Genomic DNA, 22,781 nt, shown 5'->3' on the forward strand with positions numbered 1-22,781 from the left:
GATGGGAAGTAACTTCCAGCTTGCTTGAGTTAAAGATGCTGCTCACCTGAAGCATAAAAGGGAAATCATGTGAAAAGTGGGAATGGTGATAGGATTAGGAAAGGACCAGTCTGAATGTACATTGCTTATGAAGGCAGTTGTTTTGGACTGTAGTTGGGGATTTGAATACAGAGCAGCTTTAAAGATTCTCAACAAAATAACTACTGGCAGCTTGATTTTTCTACAACTGTATGTGAACTTGCAGAGGAATAACAGTTTTTGAAGACAAGGAGTTGTGCAGTTGTCAAGACAGGTTTTTCCAGTAGGTAGCAGAATGATCTATAGTGAAGATCTTTACTTCTTCCCAGTAAGGGTTTTAAAGCCCTGTCCCAGTTCGGCCATTTTTTTTTTTAGGTGACTACAGGCGACTAGGCTGTCGCCGCACGGTCGCTGGGGTGTCGTGGGCATGGTCGTGAGTAGTCTCCAAAGAGTCGTAGCATTTTTCTGGTCATCGCTGGATTTTGTGAAGGCATGAAATTTTTCACCGACTATTGGTATGACGCCAATGAGTGTAGCTTGACGTCTCCTGACGTGGGCGCTGTCATAGGTTGTCGCCAGGTGAAGTAGGTTGTCGCCAAGTGATTAAGGTTGTCGCCGGTGCTGACTTCGGCGAATTCCAAGTGTGGACTTGATCTGATCATCCATCAGTGTAATGTGTCCATAAATGATGTTAGGTTTTGTGTGTTTTTGCACTTGTATTCTGTTTAATGTTTGAATTTTAAAGTTTGAAGTATGAAGTTTATTGAAATTTATTGAAGTTTATTACAATATTTTTGTATGCACTGTTGTTTGTTCTTATCAACCTTTAAAAAAAAAAAAAATTGTTTGAATATCAATAAAGGAAATTCTTGACATTTTGACGGAAAATTGATGTATGAAATTATTGTATTTCAGAGTAGTTTCTCATGGCATCACTTTCAAATAGTCATGATGCAGAATGATTGGAAACCCTACCGTACACCCTCTTTTATAGGGAAAGTGGGTGAAACGTGAATTGTCTTCAGTGTCATAGCTTGTCACGGGTGAACGTAGGTTGACTTCGGTTGTCGTAGGTTGTCGCCTCTGCGATGATAGGTTGTCGTAGGTGGACGTTCTACTTGCGACGATTGGTTCGCCGGTTTTCGATAGCTTGCCGTAGCTTGACGTCGACTAGGTGGTAGGTTGTTGTAGCTTGTTGTAGGGGGGGGTCCAGTCACCGTTTATTCGGCGACCTGCTACGACGCTGGGAGTCGCCTTAAAAAACTTCTAACTGGGACAGGGCCTTTATACTACATGTGGAGACATGGTTACTAAATAAGGGGCTGATCATTTAAAAAATGTGCTGTGGAAGAAATTCCTCGGTGTTGGAAATCTCTGGAATTATTTGACCCAGAGTACAGTGGAGGCCAGATTGTTAAGTATAATTAAAGTAGAGAAAGATAATGTTTGAAAGATGGTCTTGGAGGGGAGGATGCTCCTCAAACTGCAGAGAATCTTGGACAATATAGCTCACCCCCTCCATGACACACTAGTCAACCTAAGGAGTACCTTCAGCAACAGACTGGTTCCACCAAGATGCAATACTGAGCACCACAGGATACCCTTCTTCCCTGTGGCTATCAAACTGTACAACTCCTCCCCCTTCTGTTGTGGGTAGACTGAGTTTGGCGGGTTCAGCAGCGTCTGTAAAGGGAATAGATCTGTGACATTTTGGGTTGGGATCCTTCAAATGTTTTCTTGTGCCTTCTCTTCCTCTCTTCAAAATTAGAAATTGATCTTGTAAATGTAGGAATGCTTCCTGGGATAAATATTGGCAGGTTTATTCTTGAGATTATTTTGCCTAGGACAATTGAAAGGAGGGAGTTCACGGTCTGATTAGGTCCTTGCTAAATGAGGCAGCACAAACAGCATTGTGATGCCTTTGACTCTATAAATTATGCTTTTGACTCTAAACCTAACTTTTTGTTCTTCTATATTCTCTCTTTTCTTTGTCCCTTGGGATTGAGGATGGCTTGCTTTCACTCCAGCTTTGTTGGTTCTCTGGTGGCTAATAAGATCAATGTGGGATCAGCAGTCTCTCCCACAGATGGGATATGTGTGGCTCAGATGTAGACACAAAGAACTACAAATGGTGGTTTACAAAGAGGACTCAAACTGCTTGAGTAACTCGGTGGGTCGGGCAGCATCTCCAAAGAACATGGTGAAATGATGTATCAGGCCAGGATCACCTGAAACGTCACCCGTCCATGTTCTCTGGAGGTGCTGCCTGACCCACTGAATTACTCAAGCGCTTTGTGTCTTTTCTAGATGTGGCTAAGAGACAATCAATGGTTAGATTTTTTGTGGCATGCTCCTTTTGTTTCTGTCTTTGCTATAGCCATCGTGTTCATCTGATGTATGACTTCAAGGTTCACCATGCTGTCCAGAATGCCTTCTCTCCACTTTGATTGGCCATGAGCCAGAGACTCCCAGGAATCAGTGGGATACGGCATTTCTTCTCTGATATGTTAAGCACATCTTTAATCTTCCTCTGTCCATCTGGTCACCTCTTCCCATGACCGGAATAGTGCAATTTTCAGAAGTCATGTGAACAACATGATCTGCTCAACTTAGCTGACTGAGTATAACCAGGTTCTCAATAGTAGAGATGTTAGCCAGAGAAAGGGCATTGCTTGTCTTTCCCACGTATTTGGAGATAACTATGGCAATATTTTCCAGTGCCTCGACGTACATGCTGCAGGTCATCCAAGTATTAGAGGCAACGGCAAGTTTTCAATTGGTGTCGTTTTCCTTTGTGCTTTTATTCCTTCTCCTTTGCTGCCTCCTCTCTCTCTCACACATACAGTGCACACTGATGCAAATTACTTTAAAAAAAACTTCAGTTAAGGCTTGATCATGTAAATGTAGGAATGCTTACTGGCAATGGTAGGTTTATTGGCCACTGTAAATTGCATCATGTATGTTCATGAGGTACAATCTGAGGGGGCGGGGAGTGAAATTGATGACAATATGGAAAGAATAAAGTTGCATTAGATTTGTGTTGGATTAGTGTAAATGGATGGTTGATAGCCAGTGTTGTGAGCCAAAGCAGGGCTTGTTTCCACGTTGTACCCCTCTTATTATGACTAATTGTGAGAAATGGCAGGTTTATTCTTGTGAATTTGCTTTATTCAGAATTGAAAGGAAGGAGTTTATGGTCTGATGTCCATCTTACTAGAGCATATTAAATAATATGCAAATCTTTTATATCCAAAATTTGTGCCCTGTGTTGTGACAACTGGCCTGCTAGATTTCTCTACAATATCTTAAAAGCATTATTTTTTTCTCCACAATTCTCATGCTCTTGTCCAATTAGACTATGCTGCTGAGCAAATAAATCATGCTATTTTTAAGCTGTATCGTTTGATTAAAGGTTATCTCAAGTAATTCTGAGCAATGGTTTGGAATGTAGAATAACAAGGGTTTTGTATTAAATTTAGATCCAATTCCTTTTTATTAAAACTCCTGATAGGCTTTCTGCCAGAGTGAGAAGCTTGCACTGTCACTTCAGAATTTTGAGTATGGTACCTTTTGCCTCCATGTGTATGGTCTGAGGGCCTTCACCTCAGTGTTAAATTCAATGTGAGAGGGAGGGGAAGGGGACTTGAAAGTCAAAATGAGGGAAATTCATTCCTGTTGCTTATCAGCTCTGTACTTGTTACACTGGATAAGCTCCTGCTTCAATAACTAATGTGAAACCTTAATGGACTCGCAAACACCAGTCTGGCATCTACTTCAGGAACATAACATATTTGCCCAAATGTGAAATGACTTTTGTGTTGTTAATGGGCGGGCAATTTAAGCTAATATTGGAATATCATGTGTTTACAATGTTTAGCACCACTCTCATTGTAGATATTTAGTTATTGATCAAGTTATAACTTAATGAGATATTTAGCATCAAATGTTCCTAAGTGGAGAATTTGTGGGTGATTTTCAATGAAAGTGGTTCTGGAGTTAAAATTGCAGTTTTGAACTGACTTTCGACATCTGCTGGTAGACACAAAATGCTGGAGTAACTCAGCAGGACAGGCATCATCTCTGGAGAGAAGGAATGCATGACGTTTTGGGTCAAGACCCTTCTTCCGACATTCGACATCTGCTTGCAGGTGCTTCATTTACTCGGCCTTCTGCTAGGTAATCAACTTGCATCAGGTGGGAATCTGATGACTGTCTTGAAGGGAACCCAATGTATGTTTCTCCTTTATGTCCCACCCAGGATAAGGTGAAAATGAGGTAATTATTATTGTAGTGTCTGACAGAAATTGAGAGGGTCTCTTAGCTTTACAAGAATGTAAGAGGTTCATCTCCTTCCTCTGTGAACAGTAAACGTACCTTCCTGCTGGCTATTGCAAATTCCTGAAGTTAGCAAACTGGAGCGTATGCCTGCCCTGAGTGGGCAGCCCACTGGCAGATTGCGACAAGATGTCAGGTGCTTGATTAACGTAGTTGGGCTCTCACTCAAATGGTTTGAAATAAAAACAGAAAATACTGGTGATATTCAGCAGGTCAAGGAGTATTTCCAGACCTATCATTAGAATAGACCTAACCGATTCCTAACCTGTTGAATGTCACATTTGTTTTGTTTTAATTGCTGACTTGCACTTTCAGTTTTTGTGTACAATCTGACATTTGGTATTGGAGAATTCACTTGCACTGTTCATGTCGCACAGGAAAAAGCTGTCTAGTTTCTGGAATGACAAATGAGTTTTATTTGTAAATGTTTGTGCTGACTTAAAATATCTTGAAACTTTGTACTTTTGAATGGCAAGCAATAGGGAAATGAAATGTCACTATCGCTACTGTGAAATTTAAATTTAGTTACTGCATTAAACAAAGTTTAGTACCTTTATCCGAGGTGCATTTTTATTACAGCAGATTGGAGTAACCTTTAGTCTTTTATTTTTTTAATTTATTTTTTCTCTCGCTTCCATGGTCCCTTTTCCCACTAAGGTAAAATGCAAAATACCACTTTATATTGATGTATTATTCATCAGTATAAAGTGTACTGCAACTGTCTTGTATACTAACTAGTATATGAAAATAACTGCAGATGCTGGTACAAATCGAAGGTATTTATTCACAAAATGCTGGAGTAACTCAGCAGGTCAGGCAGCATCTCGGGAGAGAAGGAATGGGTGACGTTTCGGGTCGAGACCCTTCTTCAGACTGAAGAAGGGTCTCGACCCGAAACGTCACCCATTCTTTCTCTCCCGAGATGCTGCCTGACCTGCTGAGTTACTGCAGCATTTTGTGAATAAATACCTTTGTCTTGTATACTAATGTTTACATAAGATTGTCTTCTGCCCTTCTCCAGCATTGAGTGTGAGGATTTCCTTGTAAAAGCCCAGTGACCTAGTGCAATACAATTGACCTGCAATGTTGTGCATAAATCATGCAGTTTGTGAAAGTCAGCCTGGGACTCTGTGTCCAATGGATTATTGCATATGCACCATTTGGAACAACAGATGCCAAGCAAATGACTTCATCCATCATGCATTGATCCCTGAGTGCCCATGTGGTTAGAACTGAGTCACATTGGGAATTATAGGACCATTTTAAGCGTGAGGGAAGACGTGGCCAGGGACAAGGGTCATGGAAAGGTAGGTTTTGTTCACAGTTCCTCTTTTCCTAGAGTGTGTAAAGAATTTTTCTCTTATTTCGAGAGCAATGCATAGTTGTATCATCTTCTTCATGCTGCGTTTGGTATACCTTGCCAGCACTGGTCAAACTCACTGTTATTCTGAGCTTCCTCGTCTTGGATTTCACGAGGCAGTAACTGATCCATTCTGTACCTTGGTAAAAATGACAATAAACTAAACTCATTCCTTTTCCAAATTTGCTGCGCACAGCAGGAGTTCATTAAGCAGCAAGGAACATGGCTATCACATGTGAGTGTATGGAAGTGTTGCGTCTGTACATTGTGACGCTATAAGGTAGTTTTGGTTGGAATGATCGCAGCACTTGCTTTGATAAAACAAATGAGGTTACAGAATTTGTTATCACTAGACTCGCGGATGCAAGAGATCCATATCTTGACATAATTTCTCCTGATATCTCATGATCAGTAAGTACATGATCAACGAAAAGGCAAACTTATACGTGAAATACATTGGTGACACATGCATGGTCAGCATCTATTAGTGTCCGATGTCAGAAACTGGACACTTGGTAAACCTTTTGATGAGATCCCTCATGGTATGCTGATCCTGATGTTTTGGGCTCATTGGATCTGTGGGGACTCTGGATTGGATTGAAAATTTGCTTGGACATGGAAGACCAAGGTCATGATAGAGGGATGTTATTCTAACTGAAGGTCTGTGATCAGCGATGTTCACGAGGATCGATGCAGGACCTCTGCTGCTTGTGATTACATGCAGATGATTTTGATTAAAAAACGAAGGTGGCATTTTGGATAGTGAGGCAGACTGTCAAAGAATTTGGCAGGATATAGAATAGTTGGAAATATGGGTGGGAAAATGGCAGATGCGGTTCAAACTGGAAAAGTGTGTGTTGCACTTTGGGAGGTCAAAAGCAAGAGGAAAGTATGCAGTAGATGGCAGACCCCCAAAGGGCACTGATGTGCAGAGGTATCTTGAGATATAAGCCGAAGACAACAAAAGCTCATATCAGAAACAGTAAAATGGTTTCTAAAATGAGGATTGTGTCTTGAACAGATTGCATTAACAAAGTTGTTAAAAAATTTAAAGTTAAAATGCCAGAAGTGTTTTGATTGATTGAAAGATAGATTGAAATATGTTTTGTTAATACTTGGTTATAAAATACATGAGGTGGGGGAAGGGATGGTAATTATCATTTGGTTTGCATTTAGAACTCCATTGCCTTGGTTACAGAGTAATAATAATAACTTTATTCGTATAGCACTTTTCATACAATTGAAAGCAACCCAAAGTGCTTTTCACAAAAACCCAGGTCTAAACAAAAATACAATTTAAAACAGTAAGGACATAGACAGTTAATAACATAAAGCACAGATTTACATAAAAATATAAAATAAAAAATGAAAAATTGAGTGTAAAAGGACAAAAACCAAAAACACTGAGGTCAAATAGTCCCATATACTATATGAGCACACAAGCAGCTGAAGGATATGCTGAGATAAATACAAGAGAATAAAAGTTAATTTTTACAATGTCATCAGAAGAAGTAAAGTCAGTTAAAAGCTTGATTGAAAAGAAGTTTTTAGCTGCCGTTTAAAAAATGTCAACTGAGTGGGTGTCTCTCATGGGTGTTGCACATATCCAAAAGTTGCCATTTTAAAAAAAAAAGCTCTGTAAAGTTACTGCTGTTTTTCTGTGCTGTCTAAGAATATAATGTGGAATCTACTTTGGTGATATTTGGTTATATTTTGAAATTCTCCAGGAAACATCTTTTATGATGTGAGCTGAATTCTTAACTGTTCTCTTTGCACATTGGAACAAGAACTTCAGATTGGTTGGCACGTGACTCATTTAGTTTGCATGGGAGCACAATTACAATAGTAGCAAAGGTCAGCCAGTGCAAATACGCTGCTGTTACGGATGTTAGTTTAGTTTTGTGTGTGATCAAATTTTGTGCACGCAAGCCTGACATCACATGGGGCAATATCGGCTGCAATTTAAATTTCGCAATAATTTGCAGTACTTAAGCTTAATTCAATCACCACCAGCTCAAATTGAATAATTAACCATGTGAAGTAACACTCAACATAACTGGGAGAAAAATATTACAGGTCAACAGTCACTTTGGGGGCAAAATAAATGGAATTCTACAATTTAAGAGTATCTATAAAGGTGTTCGGTTTGGACAGTCTTGGGGGCCAAACTGTAAACTATAATCTGAGTGAAGATGTGGGAAAACAAAGCAAAAATCAATTCTGAACTGAACTTGAAACCATTGACCATTTAAAAGTGCTCAATCTATTGTGTGATGTTAATAAACTGTAAATACTGGAGGCAATTGCCAGTGTTATGTGGTAGCACATCATAGGTTTTTTGGAGCATTTTTGTAACGAGCTTGAAGTCTGTCAATCATATTTTCTTCTTCAGTGAACCATACTCCTCTGATCAAACAAAGATCCTTAAATAATTGTCTAAATCTGCATTATTTGTTTTGAATTAACTCTTTTTTGATAATGCTCTATAGTTGCATCTTTTAAAAACAAACTATTTAAGTCCACTGGGACTAGTTAGGCTCACCGTGCCCTGAGGACTCTAGTTTATTACATAAATAGTCGACAAAAAATATTCTAGAATGTAGTGTAGATGCAGAATAGGGAAAAAAAGGAAGCATTATTCTTTGCTGAATACATGGGCCTTGAGAAAGGTCCTTTTATGAGGGCAAAGGGCCAAATTATTTTTTAAACTGCACCTCAATCAATATTTTGATTGAGAAACATCAAGAAATTACAGACAATTGTGGATGCAGCCCAGACCATTGCACAAACCAACCTCCAATTGCTTCCATCAACACCTCGCGCTACCTCGGCAAGGCCACCTGCATTATTAAGGACTAGTTGCACCCCGGCCATTCCCTCTTCTCTCTCCCATCAGGCAAGAGGTACAGAAGTGTGAAAATGCACACCTCCAGATTCAGGGACAGTTTCTTCCCAGCTTGAACCGCATCACCAAAAACTAGAGAGCAGTCCTGAGCTACTATCTACCTCCATTGGAGACCCTTGCACTATCTTTGATCAGACTTTACTGGACGTTATCTTGCACTAAACATTATTCACGTTATTCCCTTTCTCATATCTGTACACTGTGGATGGCTCGATTGTAATCATGTATTGTCGTTCTGCGGATTGATTAGCATGCAACAAAAGCTTTTCACTGTACCTTGGTACTCACAACAATGAACTAAACTTGAAGCTTTCTGAGTGCTGTCCTATTTTTCCTAGTTTTGAATAAAATCATGAAATGCTACTCCATATCTTTTGAATGGCTGCAGTCTCAACTGAAAATCACAATTGCCATTGGGTCAACAAGGCAGAAGGACAAATGAGTGTTTGCTCTGAAGTTAACAGTGAATCTTCCATTACAAATACTCAGATGAGAGAAATGCTGGAAGATTTCTGCAAAGAGCAGTTGATGAGAATATTCTCAGTGCAAAGTCTGCAAGTTTTAATATTTTCTATTCAAATACTGAACACTGCACATCTGTGATTTAACTACTTTGCTCAGTTTCAATGTATACCCATTCAGCTTATAGTTTGTAGTTTTGCTTCCAAGGCTGAACAGCTTTAGAATAATCTGAAATTTGGGACTTCTTCCAGACTTTTTCACCAAGGTGATTAGTCCCCTGTCGTATTTTTCTCCCAATCATGCAGAGTTTTGCTTTGTACAAAAATAAATTAGTACATTTAAACCAATGTTGATTAAATTTAAAATGTCCATTTTGCAATGAAACTATTACTTTGAAACTAAACATCATTGCAAAACATACTGACCGAGACCCTTGGAATGTCTTTTGTCTCTGGAAGGTCAGGATCTAGGCCTTGAACGTGGAGTGCTGTTGACAGTTCTGGTCACCATACTGTAGGATGGGTGTGATTGCACCAGAGGGAGCAGAGGATGTTACTGAGTTACGAGTGTTTTCCACCAAATAGCCTATCTGTGACCCTCATAATCTTGTGCACATTTCTTCACCGCTTCCTCCATTACAAGGGGAAATAAACATCTCGAGAAAGAAAACAACTTCATTACATTCCATGTAATTTGTTGGAATAAAATCCTTGCTTTAATTTAATTGCTCATTCCTGCTTCTCTGGCAGCACCAATACCTTCAGTGTAGGTTACTCATTCATTCTTGTTTTGGTCCGTCTAGCTTGCAACAAATCAGACCTTTGGGTCCCCTCCTTGAATGTTATGGAGACAAGTGCTGGAGACAATGTTATGGAGACAAGTACTGCAAATGCTGGAATCCTGAGCAAAACACAGTGCTGAAGGAACACAACGGATCAGACAGCATCTCGGGAGGGAATGGAAATCAGTCTGAAGGAGGACCCCATCCCCAAATGACGTCTAGTGATTCCATTCCCAGGTATTGTCTGACCCACTGAGTTCCTCCAGGGCTTTTGTGTGTTTTGTTTGGGAATGTTATGTTCAGTCCTGTTACCTTCCCTGTCGAGCAGCTTTCCCAGAAATTCCTCAGGCAGCCACCCCCCCATCAAATGCAGTCTCCTGTTTCTCTGTAAAATCAACCCTTGATTTTTCCTTGCATTGCTGTCCATCTCCAACCTTCCTCTCCAAGCCTGTGGAAATCCTGTTATTTCTAGAATATTACTATTGATCATTTTCTGCCTCACTTCCCCATAATCCACTCCACATTGAAACATCTCGAATCAATGTGGCATAACTCCTTCTGAACCTTTAACATTGTTCACAGTATCTTTCTCTAGCACACCTCCACTGCCATCCTTGGAGGTGTACTGGCCTTATTTAAAGCAATTTCAAGTGGAAATGTTCAAAATGCATTTTTTTTAACTTGGAATTGTGCCTTCTTGCTTCTCTTACTTGATGTTTTATGCCAAATGGCAGTGCAATGGTTTATCTGAGGAGAAGCCTTTTCACATGATTGAATAACACAATTGTGAACTGTTGATGTAAAACTGGAACATTCCCAATCTAGGCTGTATAAGTACTTTAATAGGCCTAATCAAGTAAGAAAGGAAATTAATTCTAGGTGTTTTTCAGATTCTTTGTCTCGCAGCATCAATTAGATAGCAGAGAGTTTGTTGAATGAAATATTAGGAAGACCTTGCAGTCCCTGTTTGAAAACTCCATATTTCCACCACTACATCCCCCCCATGACAGTATTTTAAGTAACTGTGGTAAATGAAGTTTAGACTAAGGTATTATGGAGTGTGAATATTTTGCAATAGTTTTTTTGAGAGATAATAAATGCAAGGCCACTAATGCAGAAGAAAAACTTCAAAAAAGCTCAAGTAACAACTTGAAACAGAGACAATGTAGATTATCAGGTGCTTTTTATTGAAGCTAATATTAAAATGTTTCATTGCTCAAAGTTTTGGCAGATTGTGTTTCACCATTTGGTTCTTTCTCTGATGTGCAATATGTAACTTGGAAACCGTGATTAGTGAGGTGGGAGTTTGCTACAAGAAGGGTGGTTATGACAAATTTGTATTGGGGGTTATCAAACATTTTGTATTTCCACTATTATAATGTGAAGTTCTTTTCAAATTGCTGGCAAAAAAGTTTTCATCACAAACTCTGTAAATAATATCTTAAAGTTGCATTGCTTCCCTGCCAAAAGTAGCTTCACATGTATGGTTTGCTGTTATCCTAGTCTGGTGTGTATGACTAGTCCTAGAGGAACAACAGAACGAGAAAGCAATTAAAGATGTGCGCTTTAAAGATCTTCCAGAATTGATTTTCTCTGCATTTAGTTGGAATCTATTTGGGTCCAATTGTTTTTCCATCAATTTTCCTTTGAATTTTAACTGCTGCTAAATCCTGTCACCTTGTGTACATACATATGCTTAGTTATTAATTTTGGGGGGGAAAGTCACATAAATAAACCTGACTTGTAATGTAGAGGTAAATAAACCTACACAAAAAAACCCAATTAGTTAATTGTTTAAAATAAAATTTGAATAAACTAAGTGGGAACAGACAAAATCTAAAAATAATTATGTATTTCTCCGGAGAACCTATTAATTTTCAGCAATATTTTGAGGAAATGTTCTGCATTTCCATAATACTGGTGTTTGGGCCTTGATATTCTGTCTCACAGGTACTTTAATTCTGGTATCAAACAAGCAATTGCCTGTTTTAAAAAAGATCAACAACAGTGTGAAATGCTGCTGTTGTTTGTATCTTGGACGAGAGTGCTGCAACTCAAACTTCATATTTTTGTTGTGCACTTGTATCAAATTCAAATGAATGGCCAGGTGAATATAAATCTGCTTACATGTCTGCTGCTGGTAAGTTCTGTCAACCTCCCCACAATTTCATCATGGAAGGAACTGCAGATGCTGGTTCACACCGAAGATAGGGCCAAAATGTTGGAGTAACTTGGCAGGACAGGCAATATCTCTGGAGAGATGGAATGGATGATGTTGTGGGTTGAGACCCTTCTTCAGACTGAGAGTCAGGTAGAGGTAGATGAGAGATATTCAATCAATCAATCAATCAATTTTATTTGTATAGCACATTTAAAAACAACCCACGTTGACCAAAGTGCTGTACATCTGATTAGGTATTAAGGAAAAAATGAAACATACAGTAGCACACAAACATAACAGCACATACAAAACAGTTCACAGCGCCTCCTCAATGGGCCTCAAACGCTAGGGAGTAGAAATAGGTTTTGAGCCTGGACTTAAAGGAGTCGATGGAGGGGGCAGTTCTGATGGGGAGAGGGATGCTGTTCCACAGTCTAGGAGCTGCAACCGCAAAAGCGCGGTCACCCCTGAGCTTAAGCCTAGACCGCGGGATAGTGAGTAGCCCCAAGTCGGCCGACCTGAGGGACCTGGAGTTTAGAGAGGTGGGTTAGAAGATTTTTGATGTAGGGGGGGGGGGAAATGTCCATTTAGGGCTTTATATGTGAATAGGAGGAGCTTGAAGTTGATTCTGTACCGTACAGGGAGCCAGGGGAGAGAGGCCAGAATCGGCGTGATGTGGTCCCTTTTACGGGTACCCGTCAGGAGTCTCGCTGCGGCATTTTGGACCAGTTGCAGGCGGGATAGGGATGATTGGCTGATCCCAGTGTATAGGGAGTTGCAGTAGTCTAGGCGGGAGGAAATGAAGTGTCAGGTGTGAAAACGGCAGATCAAAGCAGACGATGATAGAGAAAATGTAGAGTAGTTCATTGTTAACTGATGGGAAGGTGAAATGACGCATATAGTCAGTAAAATTAATCAGGACAGTGTAACTAGTCGGAGAACTAGGGCGGTGGAGGGACAGAAAGAGAAGAAAAGCAAGTCTTACTTTAAGTTGGAGAAATCAATATTCATACTGTTGGTTTGTAAGCTGTCCAAGTGAATTATGAGGTGCTGTTCATCCAATTTGTGTTGGGCCTCGTTCTGACAGTGAAGGAAGCAGATTTATGAAGACCTGTAGTGATTTGTCGATGTTTTTGTTAAGTAACATATCTGTTAAACCAATCTCCTTGCTGAGGAGCAAAACTCTGATTCATTCATGTTGGGAACTCTGTACGGAGGCCGTGCAAGTTTGATGAAAACTGTCATGGGATGGAAAGACCATTAAATGTGCATCGTAGGATTTACTAATGGATGTAGTGGGAATCAATCATGAAAATTTAAACCAACATTCCAGTATCATGAGTAGAATAGTATAATTGTCAGTGGCTGCTCAAATACATTTACTAATAGCTTTGTGGAAAATTCATTTGGACCACTCCTTGACCATGTTGAATAAGCACAATATCCAATATGGCAATGTAAATAATCTTAAATTTTTTTGCTTTAAACTTTTTATAATTTAAATGATGCCCTTATAAACAGAGTAAAACAAAAGCAATCTGAAAATTGAACTAAGAGGGCTACTTAAAAAAAAATAATGCTGTCACATTCCAGAAACCCCAAAGGTTATTGTGGATTAAAGTTAAAGCTGTGAGTAATGTTTATTCTGGTCTTTTATGCTTATTAACATTTTGACATTTATTTCCATGTCCACAAGACCTTTAAACCTATGAGTATTAGATGGTATATCTATAGCAGTATTTATTAATGTGCTATTTTACTGCAAAAAAAGCATTTTCAAATTATGAAAAGTACAATCTTTTTAATCTACTCAACTAGGAGGGAGAAGGTATCAATTTTACAAATGTAAAATTATTAGATAAAAGCCCACCTTATTGGATGCATACATCTTGTTTATCAGCTCACTTGCTTCTTCTGGAGCTGCAAGCAAATAGAGATTTGTGTTTTGGTGGACACCACAACACCAAGTTAGTAGATGTCAATTTGGAATTATAATCCATCCAGATTTGTCATGTTACATGCTCAATAAACATTTTGGACGGATAGCATATTAGCATTATTTAACCCAAACAGATAAGCAATGACTGCTCTGCTTACAAATGGCAACAAGAAACATAGTGAGATCATTATGAGTGAGCATTTGGGACACATTAGTCAGGTGGCTTTGTGGAATTGGGGTTTTATTTTTCAGTTATTACTGCTGGTGATTTGCTGTGCTTTTCTGAGTTACAGTTTAATTCATGGGGATTTACAATGGCATAAAAAGATGGGTGGAAATGAAAGGTTTGTGTACAATTTTTTGCATGTTTTTCTTCGCGTACCTGTACGATAATATCATGGGAGGAGCGTTTTAAGGTCCAATATTGTAGCTTCATGTTGATTAGCAGTTTCATAAATACACTTCTGGGTAAGGAAACAATGGCAAGGATACAGAGTACAGTTATCTATAACACCCAAGTATGAGTAACAGTCCTGCTATTGAAAACTAACAGACATTCATTTTCAAAACAGTAACAGGTCTCGTGTACAACAACCAAAGTGCTGGAGGAATTGAATGGGTCAGGCATGATGGAAACTGGCAGATGACATTTTGGTTTTGGACACTTCTTCAGACTGATTAAATTCCTCCAGCACTTTGTTCTTTTGCTCAAGATTCCAACATCTACAGTCTCTTGTGTTTACAGGTCTCACAGTAGCCCATTTAATCCCCACTTCAGAAAGTTTGGGTCATTGAACTGATCTTCTGCTCAAATTTAGGAAACCACACAGAAGAACTTCCAGATTCGCTTAAGATGGAAAACCACACAACGCACATCTCTCGGGAAGAGCTGGAAGAAATGAAAGAAGCCTTTAATAAAATAGGTACAGCTTTAGGGTACTTTAAAACACAGAACAGTACAGCACAGAACCAGGCCTCAATGTCTGTGCTGAACATGATGTTAAGTTAAACTAATCTCCTTTGCCTGCATGTATAAGAAAAACACCCCCACATCTTCAAACTTTACTCCTCTCACCTTGAAGCTATACCCTCTACGTTTTGGCATTTCCAACCCTTTGGGCAGATAGTCAGAATCTTTTCCCCATGTATACTTCTGATAATTTTATATTCATGTATTGGGTCTCCCCTCAGTCTCCGACACTCCAGCGAAAACGATCCAAATTTGTCAAAGCACTCCGCATAGCTAATGCCCTCTAATGCTGGTAGCATTCTGGGAAATATCTTCCTCATTTTCTCTGAAGCCTTCACTTCACAATGGGGCAACCGGAACTGCATACAATCTGCACTATTCACTTCGATTTCCAGATCCTTTGGAATTCTGGTCATGTGGATGGATGGTGTTGTGTTGGTAGAATGATCTTCTACAATGTTAAGAAGCTCAACACTTTCCCAAATGAACTAACCTGCATCCTGATCTCTCCTCATCACGTATCAAAGTTTCATTGTTTGCATTGATTTAAATGTGCACGATTCTTCATGACAAAGCAAGTGTAATGCTTGGCATGACGTTGAAATAGCTTGTGATTTATCTAAATTCATTCACGTATTTGGCAAATAAATGTGTAAATAATCTTTAAGAAATAGTCATGATATTTGAAGACCTTTGGCTTTTATACTACAGACTGCTTAACGATATTTTTGTTTAAAAAAACCCCACAGATCTTGACAATTCTGGTTATATCAGTGATTATGAGCTTCAAGATCTCTTCAAAGAAGCAAATCATCCTCTACCTGGTTACAAAGTGCGTGAAATTGTGGAACAAATTCTGGCCGTGGGAGACCGTTCTGAGGATGGAAGGATTAGTTTTGATGAGTTTGTTTCGGTGAGTGACCTGTGCATTCATTTTGTGCCTTTGCTTGTTCTGCTTTCCTTGTATTATACTTAAAGTGACACTAAACTAGTTTGTTTGGCCTTTCGAGTACATGTCAGTTCCCAAGAGAGTCATGCCATTTTCCCCCTTTGTTCCCATTTCCTTATATTCCTGCAACTGGTTCTCCCACACATTCACACAAATTCTCCTTTCATTCTTTTTGCTGTAAGCTTACACTTGGGGGTGAGTTACTGTAGTCAGTTGACTTACAAGAAGTGCAAGAATAACAAAGCATGGAAACAGATTATTTGGCTCAACTCGTCCAAGAACACCCAAATTCCCAACCAAGCTTGTCCCATTTAATCCATGTTAGTTAGCCCCATATCCTCTAGACATTCCTATCCACGTGCTTGTCCAAATGTCTTTTAAATATTGTTATTGTACCTGTAGAAACAAGTTACTGCAGATGCTGGTTTCCAAAAAAAGGAATCAAAATGCTGGAATAACGCTGGGTTCGGTAGCATCGTGGGAAAACATGGATAGGTGACATTTTGTGTCGGGACCCATCTGAAGAAGGGACCTTATCCAGGGATGCTGCCAGACCCCCTGAGATGCTTCAGCACCTAGTGCCCTTTGTTATTGTACCTGGCTCAATCACTTTCTGTGGCAGCTTATTCCTTATACCCACCAGCCTCTGTGTGAAGAGGTTGTCCCTCTGGTCCCTTTTTAAACCATTTCCCCCTCACCTTAAACCTCTGCCCCTCATGTTTTTGATTCCACTTCTCTGAGAAAAAGACTCTGTACATTCACCCTATCTACCCATTATGAATTTGTACATTTCCATCAGGACATCCTCGATGCTGTAAGAGATAAAATCTTGGGCCATCCAGCCTCTCCTCATAGCTTGGACCCTCGAGTCCTTATAACATCCTTGGAGATCTCCTTTGCACTCTTTGCAGCTTAATGACATCTTTCCTATAGCAGGTTATCAAAACTGTCCATAATATTCTGTGCGGCCTCACCAATGTCTTGTACAACTGTAACATAATGAATCAACTCCTCCTGTACTCAATGCCCTGGCTGATAAAAGCCAGTGTGCTGAAAGCTACCTTATTACTCTCTCTATCTGTGATTGCAATTTGAGGGTACTATGTACTTTTATTCCTAGGTTCCCTAGGTTTTTTTCTTCTGCAACCCTCCTGGGTCTGGTCCATTAAAATTAATTGAGCTAAATTTGGAAGTGATATCAAACGCATAACCATTCCTACAGACAAAATGTGTGGGAACAAACTACAGATGCTGGTTCTCATCCAAAATGTCATCACCTCTTTTCTCCAGAGATGCTGCCTGACCTGATGAGTTACTCCAGCACTTTGTGTCCATCTTCAGCCATCCCTACAGAGCTTAAATTGTTATTTACTACAAAGAAACTTGCTGAGTTACTCTTGGAGTTTCTCACTCAGCAACTTTACCTATCCTATAAAACTTGATTTTTATTTGGGTGAGGAGGAATTCCTTCAGTGTGTCCAGAAAAGATTTCTTTATTGAGGTGCCACTAGAGGGCTCAGCCCTGGATCTCCTCCTTGGGAGTGAAGTGCAGCAGATCACTGAGGTGTCGGTGGGGATCACTTTGGGACCTGTGATGATAATTCTATTAGTTTTACAAGAGACTTGGAAAAAAGATAGAGCTGGTCGACTAGTGGAAGTCCTATCTTGGGCCAAGGCTGATTTTGAAGGTATTCGGCAGGAACTAGCAGAGGTTTGGTGGTGCAGCTGTGGAGTTGCTGCCTTAGTGTGTTGACCCAGGTTCGATCCTGACTATGGATGCTGTGTGTACGGAGTTTATATGTTCTCCCCGTGATCTAAGTGAGTTTTCACTGGGTGCTTTCGTTTCCTCCCACCCTCCAATGACGTATGGGTTTGTTGGTTAATTGGTTTCGGAAAATTGTCCCTCGTGTGTAGGATAGTGTTAGTTAGTGGGGATAACTGGTGCCATATTGCCGGTGGGCTGAAGGGCCTGCTTCCACGCTAATTAAATAAAATGTGTAGGAAGGATCTGCAGATGCTGGTTTACATCAAAGATAGACACAAAATGCTGGAGTAACTCAGCGGGGCAGGCAACATCACTGGACTGAAGGAATGGGTGAAGTTTGGGTCAAGACTTTTTCAGACTGAATTAGGGGAGAGAGAAACTAGAGATATGGAAAGACAGATCAAAGCAGAAGTGAACCATTGTGCCATTGTACATATCCTTGATCATCGCCTGCTTTGATAAGTCCTTTTCACATCTCACTTGCTCTTTGTACCCTTCCATATCTCTAGTTTCCCTCTCCCCTGACGATTGGTCGGAAAAAGGTCTCGTCCCAAAACGTCACCCATTCCTTCTCTCCAGAGATGCTGCCTGTCCCGTTGAGTTACTCCAGCATTTTGTGTCTACTTAAACTAAAAGGTTGACTGGGAGATGTTTGGATGTAAAGGAAGATCTGGCAAGTGAGAGGCTTTTAAAGGTGAGATTGGGAGGGTTCAGGGACAGCATGTTTCCGTTGAAGTGAAGAGAGAGGTTGACAGGTTTAAGGAATCCTGGTTGATGAGGGATATTGAGGTTTTGGACAGAAAAGAGGAGGAATATGTGTGTCAGGATCTGTGTCATGTGAATCCCTTTAAGAATATCAGAAATGTAAGAGTTCACTTGAGGGAGATGAGGGCAAAAAGAGGAGACAAGATTACCCTGGCAGCCAAGAAAAATATAAATCCTAAGAGGTTTTACAGTGAAATTAAGAGCAGAAGGATAATAAGTGAGACAATAAGCGGCTCCCTTAAGGATAAACATGGCTGTCTATATGTTGAGCCACAGGAGGTGGGCCTGGTGTGAAATGAGTGTTTTTCAAGGGCATTTATTGAAGAGGTCATGAAAGCAAAGAAATTTGAGGGGAAAAAGGTAGTGATGTGTTGGACTATATTCAAATTACAAAAATAGAGGTGCTAGCAGTCTTAAAGAACATTAAGGTGGTCCAGGACCTCATTAAGTGAATCCTTGGGCATTGAGACATAAAGAAGAAATTAATAGGGGCCTTGCAGAGATATTTGCATCATCCATAGCCATGGTGGGAGGTACCAGAAGGGGACTTTTCTGAGTGCTTTGTAATAAATTGTTATCAATTTATTAATAAATCCATTGGCACGTAGTGGCAATTACATGCTCTTGTGTTTGCTGGGTAATTCTTCTTTACTTGGTGTCAGCAGAACCTGGTTTCCATGTTTAAACTTTTTGTGTGGTTGATCCAAACATAAATGAATATGATCATCGTGAAATGTAAAGCTTTAAAATTGAAATCCCTTTCACCCTCCAATTTATTTTTTCCTTAGTAGGAAACAAAAGTTATGACTAGCTATTAAATAATTAGGTAGTGAAGACAAAGGCTTCAATCACTTGTTTTTCTATCGCGGAACATTATGTTCTTTCCTTATTACATCATGTGTATCTTGTTTACAGTTTACTTGCCATTATTTGCTCTTTAAACTGAAGAATAAGAGTTAATTTTAGTTCAGTTTGCAGATATAGCATGGAAACAAGCCCTTTGGCCTACTAAGTCCATACCAATTATTGGTCACCCATTCACATCAGTTTTATATCATCCCACTTTCTCATCCAATTCCTACACAAAGGGCAATTTTACAGAAGCCAATTAACCTACAAACCCATGGTGGTGATGAAGGGAAGCAGAGGATGCCATCTATTTGAACTTTAGTAAAGCATTTGACAAGGTCTCTTGAGGTCAGCACATCCAGAAGACAAAGATGCTGATCCATGGTGACTTGGTAGTTTAGGTTCAGAACTAGCTTACTCATAGAAGATGGAAGCTAGTGGTGGAAGTATTATTCTAACTGGAGGTCTGTGACTAGTGGTATTCCTGGGACCTGATGTGATATACATAAATGACATGGACAAAAATGTAGATGGATTGGTTCATAGATTTATAGGTGACACAAAATTTGGTGGCGTACCAGAAAGCGAAGAAGGCTGTCGAAGAATATAGATCAGCTACAGATAGAGGTGGAGAAATAGCAGATGGATATTAATCAGGGCAAGTGTTAGGTGTTGCATATTGGGAGGACAAATGTAAAGAGAAAACAAACAGTTAATGGACCCTTCACAACATTGATGTACAGAAGGACCTTGGGTTCCAAGACGATAGCTTCCTCCAAGTGGCAACACAAGTAGATAGAGCGGTAAAGAAGGCGTATGGTCTGCTTGCCTCCATTTGGAAGGGGCAATGAATATAAGAGTCAGGAACTCATGATGCAGCTTTAAAATGTTGGTTAGGCCATGTTTGGAGTACTGTATGCAGTTCTGATCATCTGTTTACAGGAAGGTATGCAGGCTTTGAAAAAAAGGATCACCAAAAGACTGCCTGATTAGAGGGTATTAGTTATATTGAGAGGTTTGACAAAGTTGGATCATTTTCTCTGGTGTGTCGGAGGCTGAATGGAGACCTGCTGGAAGTATATAAAATTGAGGGACAGATGGACCAAATTTTTTTCTCAGCGTGGAAATGCCAAATACTAGAGGGCATAGCCTAAAGGTGGAAGTTTAGAGGGCATATCTGAAGTATGTTTCTTTACTCTGAGAATGGTAGGTTCCTGAAAGGTATTGCCAGCGATGGTGTACATTGCCATCAAGTTTCCAATTTGCTGTCATTTGCTTTTTTTCCCACTAGCCTAATGTAATGTGGGTTGAAACGCCTATTCATGTGCTGTTCAGTTTATTATGTTTCAAAGTTCATCTCATCTGTGTATCTCAAATGTTCCCTTGAAGCCTCTGCCTCTGCCGTTGGGAAACTTTTCTGGCAAGAAGAGGGAGTTTTCTTTGCACTTGTTTTCCAGTGATTATTTCATGGACAGTAATATAGAAAGGATAGCCACCATATGTCATTCTTATCTATTCAAATTTGCATGACCCCCTTCTTACAGATGAAGGGGGAGCATATTGATTTCTGAAGAAGGGTCTCGACCCAAAACGTCTCCCATTCCTTCTCTCCAGAGATGCTGCCTGAGTTACTCCAGCATTTTGTGACTATCGTGGGTTTAAACCAGCATCTGCATTTCCTTCCTACACATATTGATTTCCCTCCCTGACTGGAAGTAGTTTGATTTTAACAAATAATTCCCAGCAAAGTGTTATTTACTGCCATCCAAAGGCTTTGAGTAGACATGGGGAAAGACTGACGAAATTATGTATGAGAGACAGTGGAGAGGCTTAAATCAACCACTTAATGAAGTTTTGGAGCTATCTTGCAGCATTGTATCAAACCATATTTCCCAATAATTTTTAGTTGTTTATCAAGTGTTTAAAAACAAAACTGAATGAATAATCTTCATTCATCACTGTGCTCCTGATAATCCATTGCATTATTGCTCCAGATATCTGCTGCCAAATCAACTTCTGTTTTTAATTTCAGGTCTTCCAGGATCTCAAAGACAAGGAGATCAGCAAAACTTTTAGAAAGGTCATCAACAAAAAAGAGGGCATTTGTGCACTCGGTGGCCTGTCTGATCGATCCAGTGAAGGGACCCAGCATTCCTATGAAGGTACATACTAGGAATTTCAGGAACTTTGTTCTTTGTTGTGTCCATCCATCAATGGCAGAGGAGGGGATGGGCAGTTGTTTAGTACTTTGGATTCCCTGGAGGATCTATCTGAAGGTCTATGTTTATTATTGGTCTTATTGTTGAATTGCGGGTAATTTTTCATTTCACTGCACATTTATGTGTATGTGACAAATAAATGACTATTGAAATGATGTAATGAGTCTCTTTGGTGTTGGCCAAAGGGATCCTACTGTAAGTGCAATCTGATGGAAACATATTCTGTTTTGTATAACGCCTTCCAAATGTTTCACCTCTGCTTCTCTCCCTCTCTCTTTTTTCTCTCCACCCCCCTCTTTCTCTCTCTCCCACAACCCACAACTCCCTGCAATATGTAAACATGCCCTATAGATTTACAGTTGCACTAATTATTTTCTATGTACCACCTCTGGAACATTGAAAATACATCAAGTGAAATGCACAACACAAACAGGAAACCTCTAAAACAGGGAATTTTGGAGATTTTTCTTTAGCCAAAGACGATGACACTGTCTGCCACAGTATACAGGAGGAGAAGATGACTGAAGCTGTGGTTGAATAATAAACACCCGAGTAGAGGTGTATTCTGTGGAGTTCATCAAGTCATGTCGGGGGTTCATTTACTGCATCTGGAAGTTTGTAATGGGGAAATTTAATTGAGTGTTTTTGTAGCTCATGGAAACTGGTTAATGATTCTCTTTGTTATACTTGCCTATGGAAGTATAATTTTTATTTTCCAATATGATTATTATTGGCCTTCTTAATGGGCACATTATGTGCTGAATTAAAAAAGATGCGTGCCTCTATGGAAGTCTGTCTGAACTCCATAAATAACCAATGAGTCAATTGTACCTTCTAATCTCTTGGTGTTAGCTTTGAGAATAATGCCTTTTTCTTTGCTGCAACACCATTGTAGTATCGATTCTGAATTTAAAACCTCATTGCTGTGACCTTTCCAGTAGAAGAAATTAACTATTTGTCATTTATGAATTATTTTCATTTTTTGATACCACAGTATTATGAGCCTTGCCTAATGCAACGGCTCACCTTGGTAGCAAACGAAGGAGACAGTTTCTGAAATATTTTAGTATTGAGCTTTTTTTTAAATTGGTGAACTGGCTGTGACTTAGTGCTGGATATATTCAAGATTCAAGATTCAAGATAGCTTTATTTGTCATCCAATATTGGACGAAATTCAGTCACCCACAGTCCAACAATAAAAGCATTAAATAGGCATTAAAATTACACAACCCCAAAAACACACAAAAAAAGAAACATCCATCAAAGAAACATCCATCACAGTGAGTCTCCTCCAGTCCTCTCC

General features: G+C 39.7%; 1 protein-coding gene across 2 annotated transcripts in view; it reads left to right on the forward strand.

The window, feature by feature from the left end:
* Window positions 1-22,781, forward strand: part of LOC144599468 (plastin-1-like) — a 93,926-nt gene that overhangs the window by 42,157 nt on the left and 28,988 nt on the right. Inside the window, exons 1-4 of one of the 2 annotated variants that reach the window (XM_078410419.1) lie at window positions 9,893-10,098; window positions 14,780-14,884; window positions 15,681-15,844; window positions 21,292-21,421. In XM_078410419.1, the coding sequence (XP_078266545.1) occupies window positions 14,815-14,884; window positions 15,681-15,844; window positions 21,292-21,421 (364 nt within the window). In that variant the 5' untranslated portion in view covers window positions 9,893-10,098; window positions 14,780-14,814. Of the gene's footprint in view, window positions 1-9,892; window positions 10,099-14,779; window positions 14,885-15,680; window positions 15,845-21,291; window positions 21,422-22,781 lie in introns of those variants that run through there. The other variant, XM_078410418.1, reaches the window with a different exon arrangement.

The sequence above is a fragment of the Rhinoraja longicauda genome, chromosome 13 (assembly GCF_053455715.1).
Source record: "Rhinoraja longicauda isolate Sanriku21f chromosome 13, sRhiLon1.1, whole genome shotgun sequence".
NCBI lineage: Eukaryota > Metazoa > Chordata > Chondrichthyes > Rajiformes > Arhynchobatidae > Rhinoraja > Rhinoraja longicauda.